At 39.2% G+C, this 27,455-nt stretch overlaps 1 protein-coding gene across 1 annotated transcript in view; it reads left to right on the top strand.

Annotated features, from left to right (window-relative positions):
• Window positions 1-26,287, top strand: part of Ifih1 (interferon induced with helicase C domain 1) — a 52,003-nt gene extending 25,716 nt beyond the window's left edge. The window contains 12 exon segments of the mRNA XM_048425580.3: window positions 4,969-5,189; window positions 9,730-9,940; window positions 11,063-11,280; window positions 12,587-12,703; window positions 14,218-14,341; window positions 14,878-15,138; window positions 15,849-16,108; window positions 18,085-18,234; window positions 20,071-20,232; window positions 22,784-22,974; window positions 23,494-23,584; window positions 23,677-26,287. Coding sequence (XP_048281537.3) covers window positions 4,969-5,189; window positions 9,730-9,940; window positions 11,063-11,280; window positions 12,587-12,703; window positions 14,218-14,341; window positions 14,878-15,138; window positions 15,849-16,108; window positions 18,085-18,234; window positions 20,071-20,232; window positions 22,784-22,974; window positions 23,494-23,584; window positions 23,677-23,856 — 2,186 coding nt within the window. The 3' untranslated portion in view covers window positions 23,857-26,287.
• The last annotated feature ends 1,168 nt before the right edge of the window (window positions 26,288-27,455 follow it).

Here is a 27,455-nt window from a genome sequence, read left to right as displayed (position 1 = left end):
GTGTGAGAATTAATAGATAAAACTACTTGGCAATGAGCCAGTTTGGGACCAAGGGAAAATTGACAAATTAAGAAATAAATTAGCTTATTTTTTGTGATTGGGTCGTTTCTACTTAGAAAGTACCGTGTGATTCATATTGTTCCGCATTGTAAGATTTGTAGAAATATAGACAACAGGAAAAAGGGTTTTGGATAAGCATGGATATCTGCCTTAAATGCTTTGGAAGTCAAACTACACCATGCTTCTATTTATGCATGTTTTTTTTTCTTACTCCCCCAGTTACACTACTGCAATCTTTACAAGTTAACTTGAGGAAAGCCAGCTCACCAAATGTCAGTCATGACTTTGTCATAAAATAGGGTCAGTTCGTTTTCTGTTCAGTGAGGTCAGTGTTAAGTTCCCCACAGGAGTCAAATTTGTTTTTCTGTCTTTGTTATGAAATAGTTAAATTTAATATTTGCCATGTCTCCTGCATGTCACTGATGCTAGAACTCTAAATATACTCTAGCTGATGGTTACGGTCCATATGGGTTGTTTTAAGCTGCTGTGCCCTATCCTAATTTGTATTTGTCTAAGGAAGGGCTTTTCAACAATATTTATCCATTCAATAAATATCTAAAACCCATCCACTATTTGCAGGGCATTTTGCCTACTTAGAGCTGTTAGCAAATGTATTTGCTGATTTTTGGTCTTCAATGTGGCATGAAAGACATGATAAATCTGAGCACAGCCTCCTTTTCAAAAGCAAATACATTTTCAAAAGCAAATACATTTTTAAAGGCAAGTGCATTTTCCAGGGGCGCCCTTCAAGGTCTAGGTGGATCGGGGTTTAAGAGCAGAGAAGGATTTTGTGTAGTGGGCAGTAAAATTCTGAAATGATGACATTTATGAAATATTTGACCCCGAGTGCATACTGATGTCTTTTAATAAAAGCTTTTGGTAAATTGGTGAGGGGTTAAATGCATCCTGGATCATTTAAGACTGTAAGAGCTGAAATTGCTTTCTCCTTCAAGGCTGACATCATAAGGCACCGTAAATCACACATCCTCAGTCCCCCCTTTAAAAGCAGCACAATGAGAACCAAGACAGTTGTTTTATGATCTTATGATCTTCATAGAGGTATCCTACTATAGCAGAATGTGACTGCTAGCGCTTTTCCAGTTTAAATAGCCTAATCAGGTCACAAGATTTCTCTTCCCCCATCTTTAGAGGGATATATTGATTCTCAAAGCAGTGACACTTTTCGTCAGTCCATATTGACCTGATATGGGGGATGTACCTCCTGCTATTTGGAGAAGATGTCTATTAATATTTGTCCAATAGGAGCGTTTTTTCCCCCGTGGTTACACACTATAGGTAAAAGGAGGCTCTGTCGATTTCAAACACATGCAGTGGCAGACCTTTTCTCTCCAAGAATAACTCAGCTGTCAAAACCCATGTGAGAATGAAATTTGCCACATGGTGTAGTTCCAATGGAATATTATTATTTAAACCCGATTTCATTTCATTTTGACCATTTCCATGTTGTAATATAATTTAAAGATCTTCAACTGGCTCTTATCTGAAAGGGAATGTGCAACGTGCTTCAAAACCTGTCACTGTTTTTAATACCATTTTCATTATTGGGTTTAATTGATTATAATTTAGGTTCTGTGGATTATATAATTGGTCTTAATGGATTATAAACTGGGTTCTATTGATTATATAATTGGGATGTATTGATTACATAAGAGAGAGAGAGAGCCAAGAATAAATAAAGCAAAACCAACATTTCATTTTTACTTGATGCTAGCTCGTGGCTCATTGATTCCAGCCTGGTTTTCTCCTTCTGGTGGCAGAAGAGATGAGACTGTTTTCATTGCTTATATGGATACATTTTTCCATGCCCGTGTCAGAAGATGTGATCAGGCAAGAATCAGGCAGAATATTTAGCACTAACCCAGCATTTTTCTTTGGATGCTGTTCTAACATTGAATCCAACTCTATTTTTTTTTTCCTGAATCCGTTCTGTTTTTCTGTTTCAAATCTCTGGGCTGCCCAGTGGGCCTCCTAGTCCTGACTCAAAAATAAATAGGATTATCTATTTATCTAGCCTGATATATTACGTGTGAACAGTATAATTTCCTATATTAAAGTCCTTTGAGAAACAAATTAAGTTTGACAGGTTATAGTATAAAATAGGTGCCTATAGAATGAATTAGTGGCACGTGATCAGCTCAGTCATAACTTTGGTTCTGGAGTTAAATCTTTAAAATCATAGCCCTTTGATTCTTCTAATCCTTCTGAGTTATAAAATATAATAAAATCCTACTATGTTGTAATGGTTCCTTTTCTCATCACTTAACCATATGCTTGACAAGAAACAACTTAGGGGAAGACAGAATTTCTCTAGTCCATGGTCCATCACGGTGGAGCAGGCGTGGTGGAAAGTGTAGCTCCTGACTATAGAAGCTGGAGAGTGAATTTGCTTATTTCTCTGGCTGCCTAACAGGAAGCAAGGTGTCCAGGTTAGACCTCTCAAAGGCTCCCCTTGCCTCAGCCCAGTTACTCACTTCCTCCAGCCAGATCCAACCTTTGAAAACTTCCTCCCAAAGCAGAGCTACCAGCAGCAGAGGAAACAGGAGCCTGGGGGCCATTTCACTTTCAAATGCTAACATAAGAATCAGTGCCACAGAGATCATTCATTTTATTTGGGTTTTGGGTTTCTGGAAAAGAGACCTAGAATATCCTTATGTTTCTCCTAGAAGTTTTGTTACCAAAGGATATAATATAAGACATAACAACAAAAGGGGGAAATTATTACTAAAACAGTATACACAATTACTATGAGGAATGGAACATTTTCTTGCTTTTAAATCCATACCACAATTTTGATAGAGTAAAATTATCAGAGACTATACTGATGTAAATTTCCATGTCTCGATTTAGATACTGCTTAGATTTTATCTTTCATTATAAATATTCTAGCTCTTTGGGGAAAATTTGGGTAATAAATGCTCTTAGTAGAGAAGAAACATGAAGATTTTCATTGCCTATAAAAGCCACTTGCTGGAAACACAGCGTTATCGTTAAACAAACCTGAAACTTACAGAAAGATAATGGGAAGTGAACCTACAATGCTGATGACCTCGGCGGCTGTTTGTTAATAAAAACCATATCAAATGACTCAGCAGATGATCCGTTCGTAGCCTAAATGTATTCCATCTGTCGTTACTCACGCATAGAAGGGCAAACGTCCCGCGTGCTCTGTAGATGGCTCTCACTAAGTGGTGTTTGGTGTGAGTTTTCCTACCTGCACAGCTTGTTCCCTCTCAGCAAGTTTAAACCCACTCAGAGAGAACCAACAGTGTGCGGAAATGGAGCTGTCAGCAAGTTCTTTTAAGTTAATGGGACGGTGTTGGCTTAGTTTTATTGTGCCCATTGATAAGGGAGCGAGCGCTCCTCTCCTGTGTGGCGAAGCACTGATAAGCTGGGTCGTTTCGTCTTTTCTGACGCTTTAGAGCACAGGTGGACATTCGAGTTGGGAAAATATTTGCTTCAATACATTCCATGCTGTAAGCAACGCATTTGTAAAACCTTTCCTCTTCGCTAATAAGATGAGAAAACATGGTCACCTCTGAACAAAATCTATTTAAGCCAAGACATATTATCGTAGGATTATTCTAGCATTTATAACTTCACTATTAGCTAGCATTTACCTTGTCAGTATTTTTTTTATTTAAAAATGTATGTTATGGAAATACTTGTAATATATTTTGCTTTGGGTATCAGGAGAACAAATGCATAGGGGCTTGCATATCAGGGAGCAATAAAATGACAGTTTAAAACTACAGGGCAAAATTCCTGACAATTTAGTTGAAAGGTACACACTTATGCTTTATCTTTTGGTGGAGACGTTATCAATTAAAGGTCAGCATAGAAAATTCTTTCCCACTGTGTTCTAAATATGCTATACAACCTAGTTGCCTCGGAAGCAAAAGATGTCCCTGTTCTCACTGAATGAATCTCTCTGTGTATATGTGTTCTCTCTCTCTTTCTCTGTGTGTGTGTGTGTGTGTTTACTCTGTGTCTCTCTCTTTCACTCTGTCTCTCTGTCTCTCTGTCTCTGTCTCTGTCTCTCTCTCTCTCTCTCTCTCTCTCTCTCTCACACACACACACACACACACAGGCAGCCCTCCATGTCCACAAGTGCCGCATACACAGATTATGTCAACTGTGTATCCAAACCATATTTTAAAATTTGTGCCGAACACACAGAAATGTTTTGTCATTACTTTTAAAAAAATATAGCTTTTTATAAAGCATTTACATTATATCAGATTTGTAACTAGGGATCATTTGTAAGAAGATATATATGCACATTATCTGCAAGTGATGTTCCAGTTCATATGCAGGCCTTGAGCGCTTCAAGCCACACAGACACCAGTAGGCGACAGCAGGTATGCTCTCTGTGGCATTTAGTTGCCAGCTGATATTTTAGCAAATTAAGGAAGTAGTTCCAGCTGTTATTTTTCTTTCTTTTTAATAAAAAAAAGAATGAAAATGAGAGCTGATCACTCCTGCCTCTCCAGCTCATCTGGATTTACAGGTGGAAGGGCTAAGAGAAACCAGGAGGACAAATGGCTGAACAAAGAACCGAGAAACCTGGTACATCAGCAATGGGAACTGACAAGCCTAGAAGGCAGCCTCTGAGGGCCAAAGGGACTGTGCCCTCACTTGGTCTCCCCACGTCCTCTCCTCCCAAGGCCCCCAAGATGTTAATTCACCCTGAGGTAGGGAATCTAGGCCATGTCCTGAAGACAAAGCTGACACTCTGTGGTACAGAAAAAAGAGCGTGGGTTGACTTGGATCACAGAGGAAAGGGGCTTACGCCGCCACCGGAAGCCTGTGTACAGTTTCCGGCTTCGGAGCCTTTCTTTCTTCGTTGCCTGTTCTCTTACATGGCTTTTCCATGCTTCCTTCCTTCAGATGAAAGAATGGGAGCGCAGAGAGCTTCCCCTGAGCCTGAACTGCAGCTCAGGCCTTACCAAATGGAAGTGGCCCAACCAGCCTTGGAGGGGAAGAATCTTATTATCTGCCTTCCCACTGGGAGCGGGAAAACCAGAGTGGCTGTTTACATCACCAAGGATCACTTGGACAAGAAGAAGCAGGCATCAGAGCCTGGGAAGGTGATAGTCCTTGTCAATAAGGTATGGCTCCCTGTGCGCACCTTTGCTTCAATATTCTTATTTTTGTTTCATTATTCTGAAACTTTCAGATGATGACATTTGTAGCAACAAATTGCACAGATTTTGTTTAATTAGGTGTAATGTCAAATAAACCATTTATTTTAATTTTCCTCTTTAAGGTATATACCTGAAATTTAAAAGATTAACTTTTAGGTTGGCTTTTTTTTTCATAAAACTGCAACATTAAATCAAATCGTTCTAACTTATGTATAAAAATTTTCCAACACACAGTGTAAGGCCAATAAATATGAGTATGTGTGACTTGAAATTGTCTCTGGAATCTAGGATCATTACCTCTTTTTAAAGTCCCTTAAACTGCTAATGCTTAACCAAACATCCTCTTTTTCCAGAATATACAGAATGTGACTGAAAGCCAAAGAGAAAATTAAGTGAATATTTTGTCTATTTCAAATTAAATAGGCAATTGATGGTAAAGAATTTATGCAAATATATAATATTAAATGTTATTGAATTTTTCCCTGAAAAATGTATGTTTTCTGAGGACCCCAGACCCATCTTTGTATCAACATTATAAACACAATTTATTTATTTGAATTTTATTTAAATAGATGAGAATTTATGCATTTATAGATTGGGAATATTAATCTTTCCTATTTTATAAATAAAATTTAGTGTGCTTTTCCTGACCAACAGTAGCCTATTCAATTACAGAAACTACACTGATAAACTTTTAAGACTGTATTTTTTAAGATTTAGGTTATTCTAAACCTTTTGGTTGAAAGCTGCCTCGCTATACTTAAAACTGCATACAGAATCCAAGCCTTGGCGATTTTCATCGTGATGTTTGAGATAGACTTGCGTGCAGCTTCTGAGTCCCACGTGCTCTCCCGGCACCGGCGTGTGACTCAATGGCAGAGCTCCAGTGCCCCCAAAACAAAGCAAAGGGACCTGATACCTTTATCTTACAGCTTTCTACACACTGTAAGAAGATATGTTTGCTTTTCTTTGGTTGGTGATGATGACACATTAGTATTTATTTGCCCAAAACCTTTCATTTGTTTCCTTTTCAAATATAATACACTTAAATCCTACTTCTAACTATCAGCACTTTGACCTTCGACAAAATTAGAAACTTCTCTGACTTTTTATTTGCCTAGTCTATTAAATCAAATTAGCTTCCATGTTCTGAAGTTAAAATTTGACTCTGCAGGTATGTATGTTTGCATGTGTGCACATTCATATACACACATGGTCACATACTAAGAAGCGTTTAATAATGGCATGCTAAATTTTCATATCTTTCTTACATGGAAATTAACAAAGTGAAATATTTCACATATCGAACAGGATTGAGTCCTAGGTCCATAGGAAAAAAATAATGTTAAATTATTTTCCAGGCACTCAAAAGGCTCTTAAACCGATGCCTTTGTTTCTTTGGGGCCGTTTTCTGCATTTCAGTCTCATTCCCTCTCATCTCAAAGATTCTCTTTCCTGTTTCTCTCTCTCTGTTATCTTTACCACCTCAGCCAAACCATGAACTTTCAACTATTATTTTCCATTCTTTTCCTTTTCTAATTTCCATTATCTGGTCATAGGACCACACACTATAAGAGGTGAGGGGGCCTTTGTGATGTGGCCTTCCTCCTTGGCAGAGATATGCCACTTCTGCTGGCTAATGCCTGGTACCAAGAATACTAACATCTTTCAAAATAGCCATAGGTATTCTTTTCACACTTGCTGCTCAAGGAGATTCATACATGTGAATATTCACCCAAACTTATGTTTCTGTGGAACACATGGTCACTCTTTCCTCTGTCATTCTGGAGCATAAACCTCATTCTCTGGTTTTGCAACAGCTCTTTATAAAGAAAAGGCAACATCCTGTCATTATGCATGTAACACAATTCCTAGGCCCCCTAAGATTTGGAGTTCTCCCAGACCCAGTGTTTAGAGTTGGACAAAATGTTGTAGATGCAGTCTTGGGAGTGTGGAATGAAGGGGAAATGAGGTAGACATCCAGCCCAAGTCTGAGGATATTTGTCCATCACAGACTTTGACATCAGCTGCATCTTGTTATCAGCTTACAATCCCTGGTTCCTTTTCATGTGAATACATACTAAGCTGAAAACCTTTTTAATTTATTTTTCTGAAACTAAGTTTCGAGCTTTCAGTGCAAGCACCCAATATTTTCCATATTGTTCTTCATGTGATTTGATCATTTTTAGATCTGCTTTTATTATTTTATGTGTATGAGTGTTTTGCCTACATAAATGTTGTGCAACACATGCATGTCTGATCCCCATGGAGACCATGGCATTTCAAATGGCTTTTCTCCACAGATGAGCACTGAGAGCGTCTCTCAGTCCTTTTCTGCCTCATTCTGGTTTTCTTTGAGATTACTAAAAGTCTTCCCACTAGCTCTCTATTTACACCATAATTGCGTACTGTAAGTTTTTTTCAAACATAATTAAAATAACTTCAACTTTAATTATTGATTTTTTTTGTCTTCAGGAAATCTCTGATTTAGTAAAACAGCATATTCATGTTTAGCCCAATAGCAATGTCTTATAACTTTTAATCTAGAATACAGAAATTCTAGCTTCTAATACCATTTCCTTTCGTCTCCATCCTTTCCAAAGTTATAGCCTTCAAGTGCAGAGAGAAAAGCAAACACCACCTGTGCTCCCAGACTTTCCGTTTCCTATCTAGGGCTTCACCATCATGAGGGATAAATCCCAGGTTCCTTCCGATGCTGGGATGCAGCCCCATATGATTCAGCAGAAGTGGGTAGCAGTTGGGCTTGATTAGTCTTGGCACGCACTGTGTCACATCTCAGGAAAAGGCTCCAAGAGGACCACACACCTCCCAATTAGCCATGTCAGACTTGCATCTGGCTTTCTCTGTGTCCTGCAGTAGGAAGTCAATGCCACCCAGAGTGAGTCTCAGGATTATCCACCAGTGACTGAAGTATCAGGTAATGTGATCGTTATGAGAAACTGATGGTGGCTGCGCAGAAGCTTGGCCATGACACTCTTCCTGCCAGTTTTCTATTTGCTACACTCACTCTGTACTCCTGGACTTCCGTTTTGACATCCTCCTAGAATGGAACCTGCAGCAGGCTCTCTTTTGGGCCACCAACTAGCTCCCAAATCAAGGCACAGAGACTTCCTATTAGTTATGAATGCTCGGCCTTATCTTATCCTCTTACAACGTAACCTGTTTCTCTTTGTCTATGTTTTGCCTTGGGGATTTACCCTTTTCTTTCTGTATGTCCCACTTTTCCTGCTTCTTCGGTTTCTGGCTGGCTGGTGCCTGGCTGGCTGGTGCCGGCTGTCTCTCTCTCTTTTTCCTCCTCTGTTCTCTTCTTCTTCCTCTCCTCTTTAGAGCCTGGATTCTGCTTCCTACGTATTCTCTCTGCCTGCCAGCCCCACCTATTCCTCTCCTTCCTGTTCATCATTTAATTAGACCAATCAGGTGCTGTAGGCAGGCAGGGTTAAACAGCAACATATATTTTCATAACTAAACAAATACAGCAAAAATTGTAACACGTCCTTACATCGTTAAACAAACGCAGCAGAAACAAATATAGCACACCTTTACACAGCGAAAGTCATATTCCACAGCATAAATAATTGTAACACATATTTATCTAATTAGATACTCCACAAGAACCCTTAGGGCAGCCTGACTGGGGCTGGCCATGCAGCTCAGGGGTTAGGGTATTTGCCTAGCAAACAGGAAGCCTGGAGGTCAATCCTCAGCTCTGCGCACAGCACAAATCATGCTTGGTGGTGCATCTTTGTAATTCCAGCACTGAAGAGGAAGAGACAGAGGGATCAGGAGTTCAAGATTATCCTAAGCTACACAGGGAATTCAAGGCCAGCCTGGACTCTGTGAAAATACCCTTTCTCAAACAAAAGAGAACAAAACTTAAAAGTAGCATAGACGAGCTCATCTTTCTCTTGGTCCAGGAGTTATTGAATGAGTTCCAATAGCTGCTGTCACCAGTTATTGCAACCATACCAGATTGACTAGAAAGGAAGTAAAATTTCTACCTCTCTCCCCCGTGCTCGCTACTTTGTTTTCATGGACGCATCAAAGCCATCCTGGTAGTTCATTCTTGCCCATCCTGCACATTGTCCTAACAAATGTGTTGACGCTACTGCCCGCGTTCTTTGCTCTTTCCACTCTTATAGTCAAATAGCCTCTAGCAGGATCCCAGGCACTAAGGATGAATGAGCTCTAGAATTATGCGCTCAGCTAGACTGAGTTTCTCTAAGTCATCAGCCTTATCTTAAATACCTTTGTGTTCTATATGCAGTACCTACAGCTAATGCAAACAAGATGGGTATTTAATGTCAGATGGACGGATGGAATGATATATAGATGGTAATATCAAATTAACTGATTCGGTGTAAACATTTCACTTACTAGTTCACACACACAGTCCTTTGCCTGATATGCCCCTGTATCTTTCAATTTGCTTCCCTCTCTCTGTCTTCGGAATTTTAAAAAACACTGTATGTTCTCGCTTATAAAGGTAATGTTAGCTGAACAGCTTTTCCGCAAGGAGTTCAACCCATTTTTGAAGAAATGGTATCGCATTATTGGATTGAGTGGTGATACCCAGCTGAAGATATCGTTCCCGGAAGTTGTCAAGTCTTACGATGTTATCATCAGCACGGCTCAGATCCTGGAGAATTCCCTCTTAAATCTGGAGCACGGAGAGGATGACGGGGTGCAGCTGTGAGGTGTGCTGGAGTGGGGTGATTCTTAGAAGAAAGACTGGTAGAGATATTAGAGATAGTAACAAAGACTGCTCCTTGTATCATTGCTTACTTGATGAAAATTAACCTTAGTTTATCTAAGTTATTTTTTATTTCATGAGGCTTCACTGAAGTGCTCTACTTCCTGGAAAAATGAACAAAAACAGAAAAAAATGTTTAACTTGATGGCTTGCTTTTGCATAAGGATCTTGTTACCAAATCAGGCATCAAATACTCATTATGTTCTTCTATTACTTCACACATGCGTGCCCGCACACACACCGACACACACACACACACCGACACACACACACACACACACACACACTACAGAGTTTCACCTTAACTTTTGACTGAGCCACAGCTTAGAGAGTTCCTCCAAACCCTTCCTTTGAGAGGCCAATTGCTCTTCCTTTGTGCTATCATCTGCTTATGCCTCTCTGAGAGAATAATTACCTTGTAATATAAATATATATCATATATATATATATATAATTTTATATGTAATTTTTAAATTTGGTGATAGATCCTATTAGAACTACCTTCTTTACTATAGAATAAGACTACAATCCTGCCTACACTATTTAGAATAGTTAAATGATTAGGAGAAAGACAAAGAAAAGTAAAAGTTATCACAATAATTAAATGCAAGCTTCAAACAACACAAAATCATCCCTCTCTAAATAGCATACTTTCACTCGCTGTTACAAAAATAGAGTTTCTCAGCCTAAAACTAAATTTTTGTTCAAGAACAAAAGTGGAGCCCTGGGAAGATTTTATTTTTGTTTTTGTTGTTTGTTTGTTGTTTGTTTGGAAGAAAGATATAAGTTTCACTGACACTTTCTAGATCTTGTTTAGAGATAGGGATAATAGCTAATCGGAACAGAGTCATGATGACCACACATGAACTTTGTATTCATGCGTGGTAATAATGGGTAAAGTTGTATTCACGGATAAAGTCACAGCAGCAGACTGAAGTAGGGCTGTACCAGTATTCTTCTGGATGACTGACATGCAGTGGCAGGCAGCTCATTCCTTTAGCTTCAAGGTGCTTGTCTTACTGTCCCAGGCCAGTTTGGGTGAACACCTTCTACCTTTCCCATTCAGATTTTTCCCTCATTATCATTGATGAATGCCATCATACCCACAAGGAGGCGGTGTACAACAACATCATGAGGCGGTATTTGGAGCAGAAGTTGAAAAACAATGCCCTCAAGAAACAAAACAAGCCAGTAATTCCCCTGCCACAGATCCTAGGACTAACAGCTTCACCAGGTGTTGGAGGAGCCAAAAAGCAGGCCGAAGCTGAAAAGCATATTTTAAATGTAAGTCCCTGAGTTTATGAACAACCAACAAGCTCTGTCGAGTGCCTAGGCTTCTTAGGCTTTTGCGTACATGCTGAGAGTTCGAGTGTCAACGTCATCTGTGAAATGAAGGTTGTTTGCTTTGCCTCTAGAAAATAGACACAATCTTCTACAACATGGCAACAGGTGATGGAGAACAATAACATAATTGCTATGAAGCTGGATATAATTAGTGAGAAGGACTGTAGAGATGGCTCAGCTATTAAAGACTAGGCTCACAACCAAACTTCGTGAGAAGTTTGGGTTGAATAGAATATGCCTTTGCAGCTGTTCTTCTTCAACACTTGAACGTCATGATCTCTGGATCCAGACACAGAGTTAAACCACACATGCCGATAATTTTCAGCGCTGATGACGTGTTCCTCCGTGACTTTCAAAGCAGCATGCTTTCTGTGTCTTTTTCCACTGTGTGTCAGTCTAGGATATGGGTTACTCACGTGAAAAGATAAAAAGATGCAAATGTACTGGTTCTTGCCTTTAATCCTGGCACTTGGGAAGCAGAGCCAAGCAGATTGCTGCGAGTTGACAGCGAGTTCCAGGCCAGCTAGTGCTGCTGAATGAGACCCTGTCCCTCAGTACGGGTTTGGGGATGGGAGATGGGAGGAGTGGGAAATAAGAATACGAGGATCTTTCATTCAAGCTGCACCCATCAACTTCCCCAGACAGGAGTGCCATTTACAATGCTGCTGTTGACCTTGGGTCAGACCATCAGGGGACCTAGGAAGCTTCTCACTGGAGGTGGAATTCAGTAGAAGCAAAAAAAATCAGAAAAGGATTGTCTCCAGGATATACCTTATTACTGGAGTAAAGACCTAACTGCTGCCTATGATCTAGACACCAAGAGGAAGGTAGCTCCTCCCTTTGTGCTGTCTTCGTATGTACAAAAGAGTGGAGATGCATGGACAAGAGCGTGACCATGAATGTGGCAGCCTGATACAGGCAGATAGCAGCTGCCACAAAACTATCCTGCTCATTTGCATAAATTGTTCTATTTTCTAAGCGATGAAATGGAATTTAAATGACAGCTTTTTCTAGAATTAGACTTGGAACACACTTTTTGAAGGCACCAGAACAAATATTATTGAAAATTGGTTGAATAAATCCATAGTTGGCATTGCTAAAATCCCACATTTAATATAATGCCACGTTTTGCTTGAATGGAATGTTAGACTACATATTTATGCTAAAAGCTTCATATTACACTTTGTTGACACAAAAGTATGCATTCAGTTGTAAGAAAAGAATACTTAAAGCGTCTCTTTTCTAGATATGTGCCAATCTTGATGCCTTTACCATTCAAACAGTGAAAGAGAATCTTAGCCAACTCAAACACCAGATAAAGGAACCCTGCAAGAAGTTTGTGATTGCTGACGACACCAGAGAAGTATGTTCTAAACATTTCATATGTGTTTGTCTGACAATGCCATATTCAATTTAAAGGTGGCCAGGGCTATTTTATGTTCACCAACTGAGTAGTCACATTTAACATTTTTTGTCAAAGCAGTCATCATTTTATACTTTTAAAAATTGACAAAAGGCAGCAACACTACTAGGAATGTCCTCACCACCCTCTTCCTCCTGTCTTAGAAGAGCGTAATTCAGGATTTGACTACATGCAATTCTTGGAGGAGGGGAAGCATTGGACTGAGGAGCATGGGATGACTAAATTAGAGAGATTGTAGCAGTTAATGCCCTCTTACTGACTTGATGCTTTGCAATATTGGTTTTTTTGACATTGCATTGCAGTTGGCCATCACAGATATTTTCATTTGTGTATTTTCTTTCCTTGGAAAACACTGATTGTGAAAAAGTAAAAATATTTAATATACTGATGCTTTTAATATTTTCACTAATTTAAAACAAAATAGCTTATAGCCAATATGGATGTTACATTTAGTATGTTATTCCAATTCTTTTTTTTCATAGAATTGAAGACTTAATAAATCTTAGCTATGAATAATAAGTTTAATCCCATTGAGAAGTCCCCTACTAAGGCTATTGGAACTAAATGATGGGATATGTGTGCAGTAAATGGTCGCAGTGTTTTAGGCACCAGACCAGTGCTAGTGGCCAGTGCCAGCCTCGACAATGTGCCCATTTTCATTCTGAAACAGAGCTATGCTGGCGTGTTGATTGCGCTGTACCCGCTCTTTCAATTCTTGTCACCGGTATTTACCTGATAAACTCAAGTTCATGCCTCTCATCATGATCATCCAAAAACCTTTCCCTGAATATCCTTTGAGAATAATTATCATTCTTCTTTTACTTAACTTTTAAAATTACTCTTTATAAAAGTTCGAAGCGTGGAGAAAAGCACAAAATGTGCCCGTGGATTTTCATAAATTGACCATACTTATGTAGAAAAATTTAGATAATTAGACAGTAAGTTACAAGGCCCTCTAAACTCCTTCTTTTTCCAGTCCCCACGCTAAGGGGAAACTATTCGTCTTAACTGATTTTGAATTTTATCCAAGTTGAATTCATATCTAGATTTTTTCCAAATGATGTCAATTGCTTGTATTTTGGAAGGAATAGTAGTGATACCTGATAATCACAGAGAAATGTTACGTAAGTACAATTAAAAGACTTTCAAAGTAATTGTGGCATTGACTCAATAAATATTTGTAATTGCCTTTAGCTTTCAAGGTTTGTAATACTGACTTTTTAAGAAATTTAGATGGGCAATTTATGATAGAGGTTTATGATGTCAGGATTGGTGTGTCCTGATGGTAGAAGCAAAATAGCAAAAACCAAACACAGCGAACAAAGAAGTGGTCACAGGTTATTCTGTTCCATTGTCTAATTAATGATTCTGAATCAATTATAATATGTAAATTATTTTAACAAAGACAATGCCATTTCAAACAACGTTAGTAATATTTGTATAATTGTTTTTAGAATCCATTTAAAGAGAAGCTTATAGAAATTATGACCAGCATCCAAACTTACTGCCAAATGAATCCAATGTCAGATTTTGGAACCCAGCCTTATGAGCAATGGGCCATTCGTATGGAAAATAAAGGTAATTTGGGTCTCTTTCTAACAGTTTTTTCCTTGTTTACACCAAGATTTTTAGATGATGCTCTCAGACTCAGAAGCAATTTGAAAGCAAACGGAACATCAAGTAGAATTTCTGTTTTGTGCGTAGGGCGAGCCCACACGTGTTCTAACTCCTCATCTGAGGAAAGAGGTGTCAATTCACCCAGTTTTCACTTTCATTTATTATATATAAAGTATTAAGGCAGCTATCAACAGCTCTGTCTCCAAAGGCAATTTTACTGACGTGTTTTTCCAAGCTGTTCAGCCATGATTCAGGTCCATGTTCCTGCTCACACTGAGCTCAAGCAGCAAATTTTGGCATTGAAAACCAGCCCCTTTAGAGCCCATGGCGCATATGGAGCCTTGCTCGTTCTAACACCGCAGTGAATTGGCTTCTGAGCCACAACCAATTCAAGTTTACAACACAGTTGTAGGACGGTTTTCTGCCCTTTGCCTCACTCGGTGTTTTTTTTTGTTTTGTTTTGTTTTGTTTTTGTTTGTTTGTTTTTTCTTCCACAGCTGCTAAAGATGGAAACCGCAAAGACCGCGTCTGTGCAGAACACTTGAGGAAGTACAACGAAGCCCTGCAAATCAACGACACGATCCGGATGATTGACGCGTACAATCACCTGCAAACTTTCTACAGCGACGAGAAAGAAAAGAAGCTCGCGGCCCTGGAGGACGATGATGAGAGCGAAGAAGATGCCAGCAGCAATGACGATGTGAAGAAACCCCTGAAACTGGACGAAACAGATCAATTTCTCATGAATTTATTCTTTGGTAAGACTCAGTGTAACACGGAGCCCAGGTTTCTGCACTGACCCCTGAGACAGAGACTCACTGCTTTCTTTGAGTTCTACAGAATGCCTTCAAAATTCGCCTTAAAACAAAAGAATTCCATGAAAACTGTGATTTATAATTGATATCACAGAGTAACTTTTAATTGTGTGATCATAACTAACCATTTGACCATCCAGTTTTTATTGCCCAGGCAATTGCAATTAATTAATTAACAAGTCTGAGCACTAAATATATCACAGGAAGATTACCTACAGATGAGTCCTGTCTTATAGCATCATTATGTAATAACTGACAGTGTAATTATTTTTTGTTTGTTTGTTTTTCAAGACTCAAGACAGGATTTCTCTGTAGCTTTGGATCTGGATCCTGTCTGGTACTTGCTCTGTAGACCAGGCTGGTCTCGAACTCACAGAGATCCACCTGTATCTGCCTCCCAAGTTCTAGGATTAAAGGTGTACATACCACCTTAAAAGTATGCACCACCACCTAAATTTTTTATTTAACTTACGGATACAAGCTAATTTTATTTTAAATGGTTTTAAAGTCAGTTTCTTCTTGAACTAACCAATAGAAATCGGACATATGTATGGTGCACAATAGGTTTTGTGTGTGTGTGTGTGTGTGTGTGTGTGTGTGTGCCTAGAGGGGTAGCTACATCATGCTAATTACATTATTGATTATTTTTAAAGATAACAAGAAAATGTTGAAAAAGCTTGCTGAAAACCCCAAATATGAAAATGAAAAACTCATCAAATTAAGAAACACTATATTGGAGCAATTTACAAAGTCAGAGGAAACATCTCGGGGCATTATTTTCACAAAAACGCGGCAGAGCACCTATGCCCTTTCCCAGTGGATTACGGAAAACGAAAAGCTCGCCGAAGTTGGTGTCAAAGCGCATCATCTGATTGGAGCAGGGCACAGCAGTGAAGTCAAGCCCATGACGCAGGTGCAGCAGCTTCTTGGAGTCTTTCCTTACCCATCGAATTGCTTGCGATGTTTCTCAATCCTTTCGCCATCTCAAACAGAATTCTAGGAGGCTCTTAATTTTTGAACTAATGGTAGGCTGTTGGCTGGTACTTGATGAGCTAAGGGTCATCTTTGAATTCACTTTTCATTTTTACACTCACGGGGATTTCTGAAGTTTGGTGCCTCTTGTAAAGAAGAGGAACTTTTACCTTGTCAACAGCGCAAAGAAATATTCACAATACAAAAATCAAGTGGGAATTCAAAGCTGCACAGAATGTGTGGGTTACAACCAAAACTGTACAGCAAATATTTGCAAAATAAAGCCTATAAGAACCTGGAGGAATTAACATACTGGCTGTGTTAGGGACAGGGTTTTGAGAAGGCTTCTGCTCCTTTGCTAGACTCTTAAAATGATATTATTTATTATGTGCACAGTAAAAGACATTTCTGAGAGAAAAAAAGATGCTTGTAAACAGTTTTTGTGTTTAAAAACTTGTCTTACCTGTTTAAATATTCTTCGGAAAGCTAACTTTCCCTTGGGTCTGACTTGGGGAGGAGATGCTTCAGTTCTGTGATAGAACATCACTGTTTCACATGGTGGAACAAAGAAAATCCATTTAGTGTTTAAGAGAAGAAAACTTGAAATTTCCCACCCTGACACTCACTACCTATGCACTCCCTGGTGGTAACTGATTTAAATCTAAGAGCTGCCAGCCCTACGGTCTCACCTTGTGAACTGGAGTGGACTCATCCATCCTGATAACAGTTAGGCACAAATTTGATCTGATGGCTTAGAGCCCTGAGCCTGGAATTTCGTATTCAAGTCCTCTTCGAAATGAAGGGACAGCTGTATGCTAAAATCAAAGACATGATTTTATTTTTAATCAATGGATGTGAAGGAAGAACGTAGAAGGTGCAAAGATTTGTCAGAGATGCTTCTGACATGTTCATCCACAGTGATGAGACAAATAGAAACTCACGTTGTCTTTTAAGAAGAAATGAAAGGGCGTAAGAGAACACGCACTTGGTCTAGGAGGTTAATTTTGCTTAGTTTATAAGGACAGAAGTGTGCGCTGATGCCAGAGGCTAGCAGCTTTGATGAGAGTTGTGAGAAAATGCACACCACAGACTGTCCACATCAGATGGGATTTACACCAAGCTCTTTCTCTGATGCCTAGGCCAGAGGTTGGATTTCAATAGGCTTATATTAACTTTCAAGGTTCACATTTTAAAAGATACTTATGGTGATCAGGCTGCAATCATATTGTCATCTGCTTTTAATTTATATTGTCTTTTGACTAGGCCTTATATTTACCCTGGTTAAAGTTAAATCTTCCTCAAAGTAAAATTAAAGAGTAGTGCTGCTTCCTACTGTTGAAGCTACCCTCTCTGGAGGCACCCGGTACTTTGACTTTCTTCTATATCCTTTCTGGACTGTTCTGTAGGTTTTTATGTTTGTTTTTTCTTGGATGATCCTTACAGTGACCAACTGTAATATACATGGGAAATTTTCTGTGTCCCCAAACAGATATAAACGGTTCAGTGATTTTTTTTTTTTGTCCCTAAATCTCAGACTCTGGGGTTGACGTACTGAAAGGTAAACCCTATTTTAGTCTGTCCCTGCCAAGCCTTTTCTAAGCCAGCAACACCTCTCCCCCTTTTCTTCCTCCCAAATCACCCATCAATTTATTTCCTTGGCATAAAGAATGCTCTTCCCACCTCCAGACTGCAGGATGGAAATATTTTTGTTATTGTGCGGTAATCCCAGATTGGAAATCAAATGTTGTCTCACCATCATGTCTTTGTTCATTGCCAAAAACAGATGGCAGCAAATCCACGCATGATCTAATCCTCTGATTTACACTGACCAGTTGCAATTTATGATTTCTTCTCCTAATTAGAAGATCTGAATGTGTTTAGCATCACAAAATTTAATTTATTAAAATGTTTCCACAGAATGAACAAAAAGAAGTCATTAGTAAATTTCGCACTGGAAAAATAAATCTGCTTATCGCTACCACAGTGGCAGAGGAAGGCCTGGATATCAAAGAATGCAATATCGTTATTCGCTATGGTCTCGTCACTAATGAAATAGCCATGGTCCAGGTATGCCCAGAGATTTGTACCTAGCATGTTTCTTCTCATTCCTGTGTGCCTGTATGGATTTCTCCCTTTTACTAAAACAATACAAAACCTCTGTTGTGATGAGGCTACTTGTTTGTTTCCCTGCCGATTGGCAGCTCAGACCCAAAATAATCACACAGAAACTATATTACTTAAAATACTGCTTGGTCCATTAGCTCTAGTTTCTTATTGGCTAACTCTTATATACTAATTTAACCCATTTCTGTTAATCTGTGGATCACTACACGGCAGTGACTTACTGGGTAAAGTTCCATTTGGCTCTGGCAGGGCTACATGGCTTCTCTCTGACTCCACCTTCTTCCTTTCAGCATTCAGTTTAGTTTTTCCCACCTAGCTAAGTTCTGCCTTGCTATAGGTCCAAAGCAGTTTCATTATTAATCACTGGTAATCACAGCACACAGAGGGAAATCCCACGTCACTCTTTAGCTTTAAGAATACAACTGTGCTTCTGCTAAAAGACCAATCTTAAAGAACTGCAAGCAAAGTCTTTTATATGACTGTTGTTTGTTGAACTACTATGGCAACCTCTTATAATTTAACAACCCTATTTTGGTTGCTGTTTCTATGTTCTGAGATTTTTCCAAGACCATGCATAAAATTGGTCCCATTACAAGACTCAAAAGAGGCCTCCTTAGTCTTAAGATGTCAGTGATTCCCTGGTGGAATCAGGAATCTGAACCACACTGTCCACAAATGTCTGACAAAGTAACCCACTCAGACCTCAGAGAGCCCAGCAGGTCTGTGTTGGCCTCCTTCAATCACTCAACTTTTCTATATATTTAGTTTCCTATAAAATCTTGAATGGGGTCAGTCAATAAATGACTAGTTCTCAGTTTGCATCCAAATTTCACAGCTCTCTTGCTCACCTATATTAACAATGTCATGGTACTTAAGATGAAGAAAATCCAGGACGTTATTCTTTAAACATGAAAGAGTTTCATTTCATCTTTTGGTGCATGACAAGTTATTGAAGATGAATGTCATTGGTCAGTTAGATTCTTTCAGGAAGCAATCTGTAAATCAGAGGTTTCTGACTATAATATCAAGGCAGTTTGCCCAGGAATAATATTATAGTTGACAGCCAAGCTCTTGAGCTAGGTAATAATAGCTTCTACTATTAAGAATGTGTCGATATCAACTCAGTGATCGATTGGATCTAGTGAGTTCCACTCTATCAGTGCTAGGTGGTTTATTCTCTGTTGGATGTTCAGATACCCATGCACTTATGGGGACACTAAGTGAATGGCCTTAGTGGTCATTAAAACTCAGGAAGAGTACATGAAGGTGGATGTTGGGGAAGTGGATATTGTCACATTTTGTTGTTTATACAAATGAAAAATTTAGAACAAAAAATTTGGTCTCTTTTTATGTGCATATTTTCCTGGAGAAATGTGTAAAGTCCAAAGTAGGTTGCCAGGAACAGTTCTGTGTGCTCAGAAGCCCTGGTGCCAAGGCCAGAAAAGCGCCTTGTCCTCATTCATCCTCCTTTTAAATAGATGGCTTCACTAGTCCAAGCCGCTGCTCAGGGTTTCCGCGGTTTATAACAGTTGCTCAGGATGCAGCAGAGCTATATGGGTGGTATATTATTGTGGCTTCTAAGAGTTGCCAAAACCATTCTAGAACATTGCATTAAAGGACATTTAAGTTTGAAAAAGTTTATCTACAAGCCATGGGTAATAACTACCTCTACTGAGACTAGAGAGATCATTTGCAGGCTTGATACCCACAAAGGCTATCTTCCCAGGAACAGCTTATAGCAAGATACATCATTTTTTTTTTCTTTGTTCATGTTCTCAGGCCCGCGGTCGAGCCAGAGCTGACGAAAGCACTTATGTCCTGGTCACCAGCAGTGGCTCGGGAGTTACTGAACGTGAGATTGTTAATGATTTCCGAGAGAAGATGATGTATAAAGCTATAAACCGTGTTCAGAATATGAAACCAGAGGACTATGCACATGAGGTATTGTTCTTGGCCACTGTTGAGTTTAGTTTTCATCTGAAAATGGCTACATTTGGTGGCCACTGATGTCTGTGTGGCTACTTCTCTAGACAGAAATTGTGCTGAGTTACCACCTCCTGTCTGAAGATTTGTTCTTAGTCCAGATTCACACAGAGCCCCAAGAACAATGGGAAGGCAGGAAATGATGAGGGAATTTTGATCATTGCAGGGAAACCAAACACCAACTTCAGTAATATAAATTTAGGCTGCCTTTTTCCAGAAAGACTTGTGCAACTCACTCATTCAAACCTACCTGGTAGTTTCAATCCATATGTACAAACACAATGCCTTTATTACAGAAATATGTATAAAATGGCTATTGTCTGCTAGGCAGTATTCTAGAAACAGAGAACATGGTGTCAAATAAAACATAATATCCTTGCTATATGTAGTAGGGATTCTAGTGTGTGCTTGGTGGGGGGGGGGGGAGACAAACAATAAACACAAATTTCGCAGAGTTGTGCATATCATACACCAGTGAGCACTATGGCCTTAGAATAAGATTGTGTAGCCAGGCTTGATGGCTCATGTCTGTAATCACAGCATTCAGAAAGCTGAGGCACAAGGATGACCGCATGATTCTGAATGATTAAAATGTACGTAATATGTCATAAACTGAATCTCAATTTACTAACAGTTATTTGAATTGGGCAAAGGCACGCAGTGGGAAAAAAAGAATATATTTATACAATATTTCAGGAAACTTTCATACCACTGAAGTAAAGACTGTAACTCCTATAATAGCAAACAATCCATTTAGAAGAAAATTCACACCCTTGCATATGGGTGTGAATGTTAGTTTCTTAACATTAGAATTGGCTCTCCCCTAAATAGAGTTTTAGGGAGGGGTGCTTTCAAATTGGTGTGCAAAGTATGTAACCAACTCCAAGGTTTCCTGGCCAGGTTTTCATACAAACTTACATTTTAAAAACCCTTAAATATAAAGTAAACCAAACATTTTTTTCACTAAATGATCCTACAATAAAGTTATTCCCTCATATTTATGACTAAAGGCAATGACTTAGTGAGATTCTTATAAAAGCTGATGTTTTAAGACTAAGTGTTTAGGTGGATTCTAGGACACTCTATAATTCACAGGTCAGAGTCTCCCAATCCGTAGACTAAAACATTGTACTAGTTAGCCTTTCATTACTTTAAGAAATACCTGAGGTACACTGATTTATAATGTAAAGAGGTTTATGAATTTGACTCAGAGTTCAATCCATAAGGTCTAAGAACAGGGAGGGTTCTGTAAGCCCTCACCCCTGATCTGTTATCACATTATGGCAGGAATGTATATGTATCTAAACTCTGTGTGCCTTCTCTGTCCTTACAAAGCCACAATAATTCAATGCTGTGGCTTCCACCCCTAACTCCTAATCCAAGATAATCTTTTCTCAAGGGCCCCATTTCTAAGCACACAACTAGATTAAGTTTCACTTCCCCCTAATACTATTATTAACACAAGACTTTGTGGGTTCAATTCATGCATGAATACAGAGGTGCCAGCAGTATTCAGATCATGACAAATGATCCATTTAGGGCCTTCAGAATGGACTGCCTTTCTCAGTATCCCTTGAGCAAGAGATCTGCCCTCTCAAGACTTCTCAGGTGGATGGAAGAGAAAGAGCAGTAATGAAGTGGTCTGTGTACAGGTGCTGTTACACTCAAAACCCCCAGAAAGAATTGCTGAGAGAGCAGCTTCACTCTCCCAATATTAGATGCTCTTCCAACATTAAATGCCTTTTCAGCATTGTATAGGCAACCACGGATCAAAAGTGAGAGTTGACACAAAAGACAAAGTCTGTTTTGCATGTCATAAAATGTCAGTGTAACATGAGGGGGCCCGGCTTGTTTGTGTTTTCTGTCCTGCCCGGTCCCCCAGCTGTTTAGTCCCAGAGAAAAATCACACTGCGATCTCTATAAGTTATAATGCTGATTGGCCCATTAGGTCAGGCTTCTTACTGGCTAATTCTCACATCTTGATTAACCCATTTTTCTGATCTATTTTAGCCATGTGGCTCAGTACCTTTTTCAGCTGGGGCAGATCACGTCCTGCTGCTTCTGTGATCTGGGAAGAAGTGCAAGGAATCAACTTCCTCTTCCCCAGAATTCTCCTGCTCTCCTTGCATCATTTCCACTTCCTGTCTGGTTTTCCCACATACACCTCCTGCCTGGCCAATCAGCATTTATTTAAAACATGATTGACAGAATACAGACAATTCTCCTGCACCATGTCAGTCTTACTGATAAGTTAAAATTATATCAAACATCTAGAATGAACCCAAACATCACGCACCACTTGACCCAACACCTTTTACTCCTTCCTTCTATTGTATTTGGACTTAGGTAGACAATGACTACAGTAGAAGACTGAATACTAGATTCATCTGGTGCTGTTGTCTCTTCATTTTTATCTTCTAGAGTGCAATCTAAGATATGTAAATTTCAACTCGTTTATGCCTGTAAAACTAAGGAAAATATTTAATTCACTATTCTTGTCCCCACACAGATTATGAAATTACAGGTACAAAGTATCCTGGAAAAGAAAATGAAAACCAAAAGAAGTATTGCAAAGCAATACAATAACAATCCATCATTAATAACTCTACTCTGCAAAAATTGTAGTATGCTCGTCTGCTCGGGAAAAGACATCCATGTGATTGAGAAGATGCATCATGTCAACATAACACCGGAATTCAAGTGAGTGCAGCAAGACTCAGGTCTAGATTTCTTTAGCAGAGGTGAGGTTCGTAACATTGTAATCATTCTGCTTACACAGTGAGAGTGAGATTTCCTTTCTTTTCACAATTTTCCCCTTTTCTAATCCCTCTCATATAATCTGATCTCTTGAGTCTGTTTTGTAAATCATCGCCCTTGAGACAGGGAGTCAAGCTAAGACACAAAGCCCTTTTGATACAAGGCACTTAACTTGCAGATGTCCGTATCTGTTCTCAATTATTCTGAATGACTGAAAAGTAAAAATGACAGCAGACCTCAACGGAGACCCAGGGACAGTGTGACACTTGGGAGGAGTGTGTAGGATGGGGACATCCATCTATATTGTTACAAAAATCCCGGGGAACAAAAGACGAGAAAGAGCAAGGTACAAGATAACCCAGCCATGTTGGGTGATTGTTAGGTCCCATATGAGGAACCCATGACTGCATACTGTCATTTTGTCAAGTCTCACTGGTGCTTCTTCCTCTGGGACTGTTTTAGGAGTCTCTACATTGTCAGAGAAAACAAGGCACTGCAGAAGAAGTTTGCCGATTATCAAACGAATGGAGAGATTATCTGCAAGTGTGGCCAGGTGAGTAAACTAGTGGGTTCAGGTGTACTTTGGCCAAAAGGAATGGTAAATTGAATGGGCATTTGATTTCTCCTTTCTCTCTTGTTTTCTAGGCTTGGGGAACCATGATGGTACACAAAGGTTTAGATTTGCCTTGTCTCAAAATAAGGAATTTTGTAGTAGATTTCAAAAATGACTCATCAAAGAAACAATATAAGAAGTGGGTGGAATTGCCTATCAGATTTCCTGCTCTGGATTGCTCGGAATATTGCCTGTATAGTGATGAAGACTAGCTCTGGATTCATGATTAGTTTACAATGTCGCCAACTCAAAATTTAGTATGATTTTGATTGATGTTTTCATTACACTACCGAGCTAATACAAGAATATATAAATGATTGTTTTGTTTTGTTTTAACTTGTATAAAGAAAGAACACAATGCATACTCCTTACTGGTCGTAAATGTAACTGTTAATCTAAATTGTCAGTTTGATGAGCTCTGGCATCAGCTGGGAGATGGGCTTCTGGGGTTGCCTTGAAGGGATTGTCTTAACTTGATTAAGGTAGGAAGAACTGTCCACTGTGGACGGTCCCATTCTCCAGGCTTGGGTCCTGGACTGTATAAAACTGAGAAAACTAACTGAGGCTGCATTTTCACTTATAACTCTGCTTCAAGACTGTGGAATGCAGTATGACAAGCTACCCCAAGCTCCTGCTGCTGTGACATCCCCACAGGAATGGATTATTACCTCAAACTGGGCGTTACAAGAAATCCTTCCTTCGCACATTGCATCACTCAGGGCATGTTATCACAACAACGGGGAAAAAAGTAACTAAAACAAGAGGGATGAAGAAAATCTACCAACAATGCTCATTACTGTAGAGTATTACAGCATTGTGGAAAATACTGGAGTATAAGTGAGAAGAATCCAAGATACCAGTCTCAGCCAGTTCTGTCACGGGTTAATGTGGAATGTTATTTTATCTGGGCAAAAATGTATTACATTTGTTTATTCTGTGGAATATTATTTTAACTGTGTAAAGGTGTGTCACTTTGGTTTATGCTGCATTTGTTTAATTATGTAAAGCTGTGTCGTATTTTGCGTTTTGTGATTTTAAATATACCCATTTGTTAAAGCAGCTGTTGTGTAGGTCAAGCGTCTAGCTAGTTTCCACAGAAGACTGAAATCAAGGTTTCAGCCAGACCCTTCTCATCCACAGGCCTTGAAGAAAGAATCCACTTCCATGCTTACTCAGAATTTGCTTCCGTTTGACTGTCTGGTTAGGGTTTCTGTTTTCTTGCTACATTCCCCTAGGAATTGCTCTCATATCCCAGGAAGGCTTTATTCTGTGGCCTCTTCAGGAGTCCACCCTAACATAACTCATGTGTTTCTTCAGGGCCAGCAGGAGAAGCTCTCAAAACTGCTAAGGAATCTCACGTTACTTAACATGAGTAACAGGAACACAATACAGTGCGTTTTGAATTGGGCATCTTATTGATAGGCAGGTGTGCTAGGGAATCTCACATGTCAACTTGGTAAGATCTACAGTCATCTGGGATAAGGGCTCCTGGGCATGTTTATCTATCCCATTTGGCCAATAGGCCATGCCCACACTCAAAGCAAGGAGATGATTCAGGGTATCGTGATGAACTGACATGATTTTGGAAGGACTCTTGGAGGTCATTTTAGAATTTTGCCATCATACCATTTGTTTAGTTTGTGCTAATGTAATGCACATCTGTAGGCAAGCACTTTGACAAGGAGGAAGCACCATGAAGTAAACAGTCTTACTAAATGCAGCAGCAAGCAGTGTCGGGCTTGCTTCCTCAGCCTTCCCTTCTGCAACACGATGCCATACTGGAATGTGACCTCATTACAGAGTGCTGGCTAAACTGAGAGCAATTCTAATGCATGTAAGATTACCAATGCCCATGGACAGAGCAGCTTGTCAGTCCGCCCAGCCTTTACATGGAATTTAGCAGGGAACTGAGGTTGAAGGTTTAGGAAGGAATGAAGAGCAAAAGTTCCCCATATTCTGGCTGAAGAGTAAGAACCCTAGATGATGATGCAATAAATATGGCATTAGGGGCTGGAAACAGGGTCCCTTGTCTTCACACAGGGCCCGTAACCAGCAGAAATGGTACCTCTCCATTGTCGTAGGAGAGCTGTGATTGGAGCCCATAACTTGAACCAGTCATCTGAACTGACACCAAGAGTCGCAGACATGACTTGCTCCTCAGAAACAATTACCTCTTACGAAAAAGGGAATGAAGACAGAATCCTTTTGTGATTTTGATCCACTAGTTTAATTGCATATTAAGAAGGTATTTTGAATCTTTTATTGATAATACCTGAGCCAAGATGAATGCCTTAATCAGAGCTCTTGGGAATATAAATGCACAAAAAAAGAGTAAGTTTTCCTAAAATGCCTTAAAAATTCCATCTGACTATTTAAAGTATTTGTTTATTCTAAAATGTTTTGAAAACTATGCAAGAAACCAAATATCTCAGATATCTGAATGGATCACTGTAACATGCACAGTCTGTTTTTGAGGTATCAACAAATATTGGAGTTTCTTGTCAATGTCTTACCTTTTTTGTCAATAAAAAGAGATGCTTCTTTAAAGTTAAGGGAATATATTTCAGATACTATATAATTTAATGTGTGATTATACTTGGCAACTTGAACTATATAAAACATATTTTATTTTAAAAAAAACCACTATAATTAGTGTTGTATCTTGATTAATTATTACTGAATAGTGTAGACTCCTTAACATTGGTTAGCAGAATGTACCTGTGAGACGAAGCCCTTAATCCCGGCTTGAGAATGCCTTAGTTTTAGTTCTTCAGTTGTTTGAATGCCTTTCAGAGACTTCATACCACACATCTGTGTTTCTTCTGGACTCTAAGTGGTTGGATTAAAGTTTCCTAACTACCCTAACATTTTCATGGTTTGTGATTATAGCTCCTTGTCCGTTCTAAAACATAGCCCATGAATGTGAAATGATTTCTTCAAAGCTTTTAGTACATGTCACAAGTAGGTGTTCAGAATAAGTGTGCTATGAAAGAAGTAGACATTTTCTTCTCTGTGATTCAATAGCCACTGCAGCAGGAAGTACTGCCTTGGACAAAACAAGTCAGCCCAGAAAGTATTGTTTACCACTCAACTGGCAAAGTCGAGGAAGAGTCCGAGTTCCTCTTGCTATTACAGCATTGAAGATGTGGGAGTCTCAAACACATTTCGGAGAAGTTACAGGAGAGAAATAAAGAGAAAGATAAATATTTACACTGCCCAAGATAAACCACCCACCGGGTACCTTTGACATGTTGTACCTACTTAAGGCTTCTGACTCGTTACTCTGATCCTTACTCAGATATGAAGTCATTCTTTGCAACTTCTGCAGCAGATGCCACTTATGAGTCTTCAAAAACAAAATCCAGATGTCACTTCCCAGAATTCAGCTGCATTTACATTTCCAGGACGGAAATGGAGTGAGCTTGCAAGGAAAGTATTGCTCACTCAACCCTTAGCACAAAATACTCCTGAAATTGGTAAACAAGTATATGAGTCAGAGCAATGAGCATAAAGCAAGACACAGACTTGATGCTGTTCCAAGAATTCTAAGAATTATGATGTTAATTAGAAACTTATTTTTTTGCCATATTTAGTCTTGCTAGATATGTCTTTGTTTTTGTACATAGAGTGTGTAATAAGATAAACTCAGATGTGACTCTTTACTAGTTTGGGGACTTTGAGAGTAAGCCACTAATGTCTTTGAGGTCAAAAGGAATAATAGCGACCTCGAAGAGCTATCCTGGAAACATAGGCACTGAATTGGACAATGCCAGCAGTTAGCATGTACAAGAAATAACCACAGAGCACAGTG

The sequence above is a fragment of the Myodes glareolus genome, chromosome 21 (genome assembly GCF_982192425.1).
Source record: "Myodes glareolus chromosome 21, mMyoGla1.1, whole genome shotgun sequence".
NCBI classification, from domain to species: domain Eukaryota; kingdom Metazoa; phylum Chordata; class Mammalia; order Rodentia; family Cricetidae; genus Myodes; species Myodes glareolus.
The sequence above is the reverse complement of the archived record's forward strand: the minus strand, read 5'-3'. Positions and strand labels throughout refer to the sequence as shown.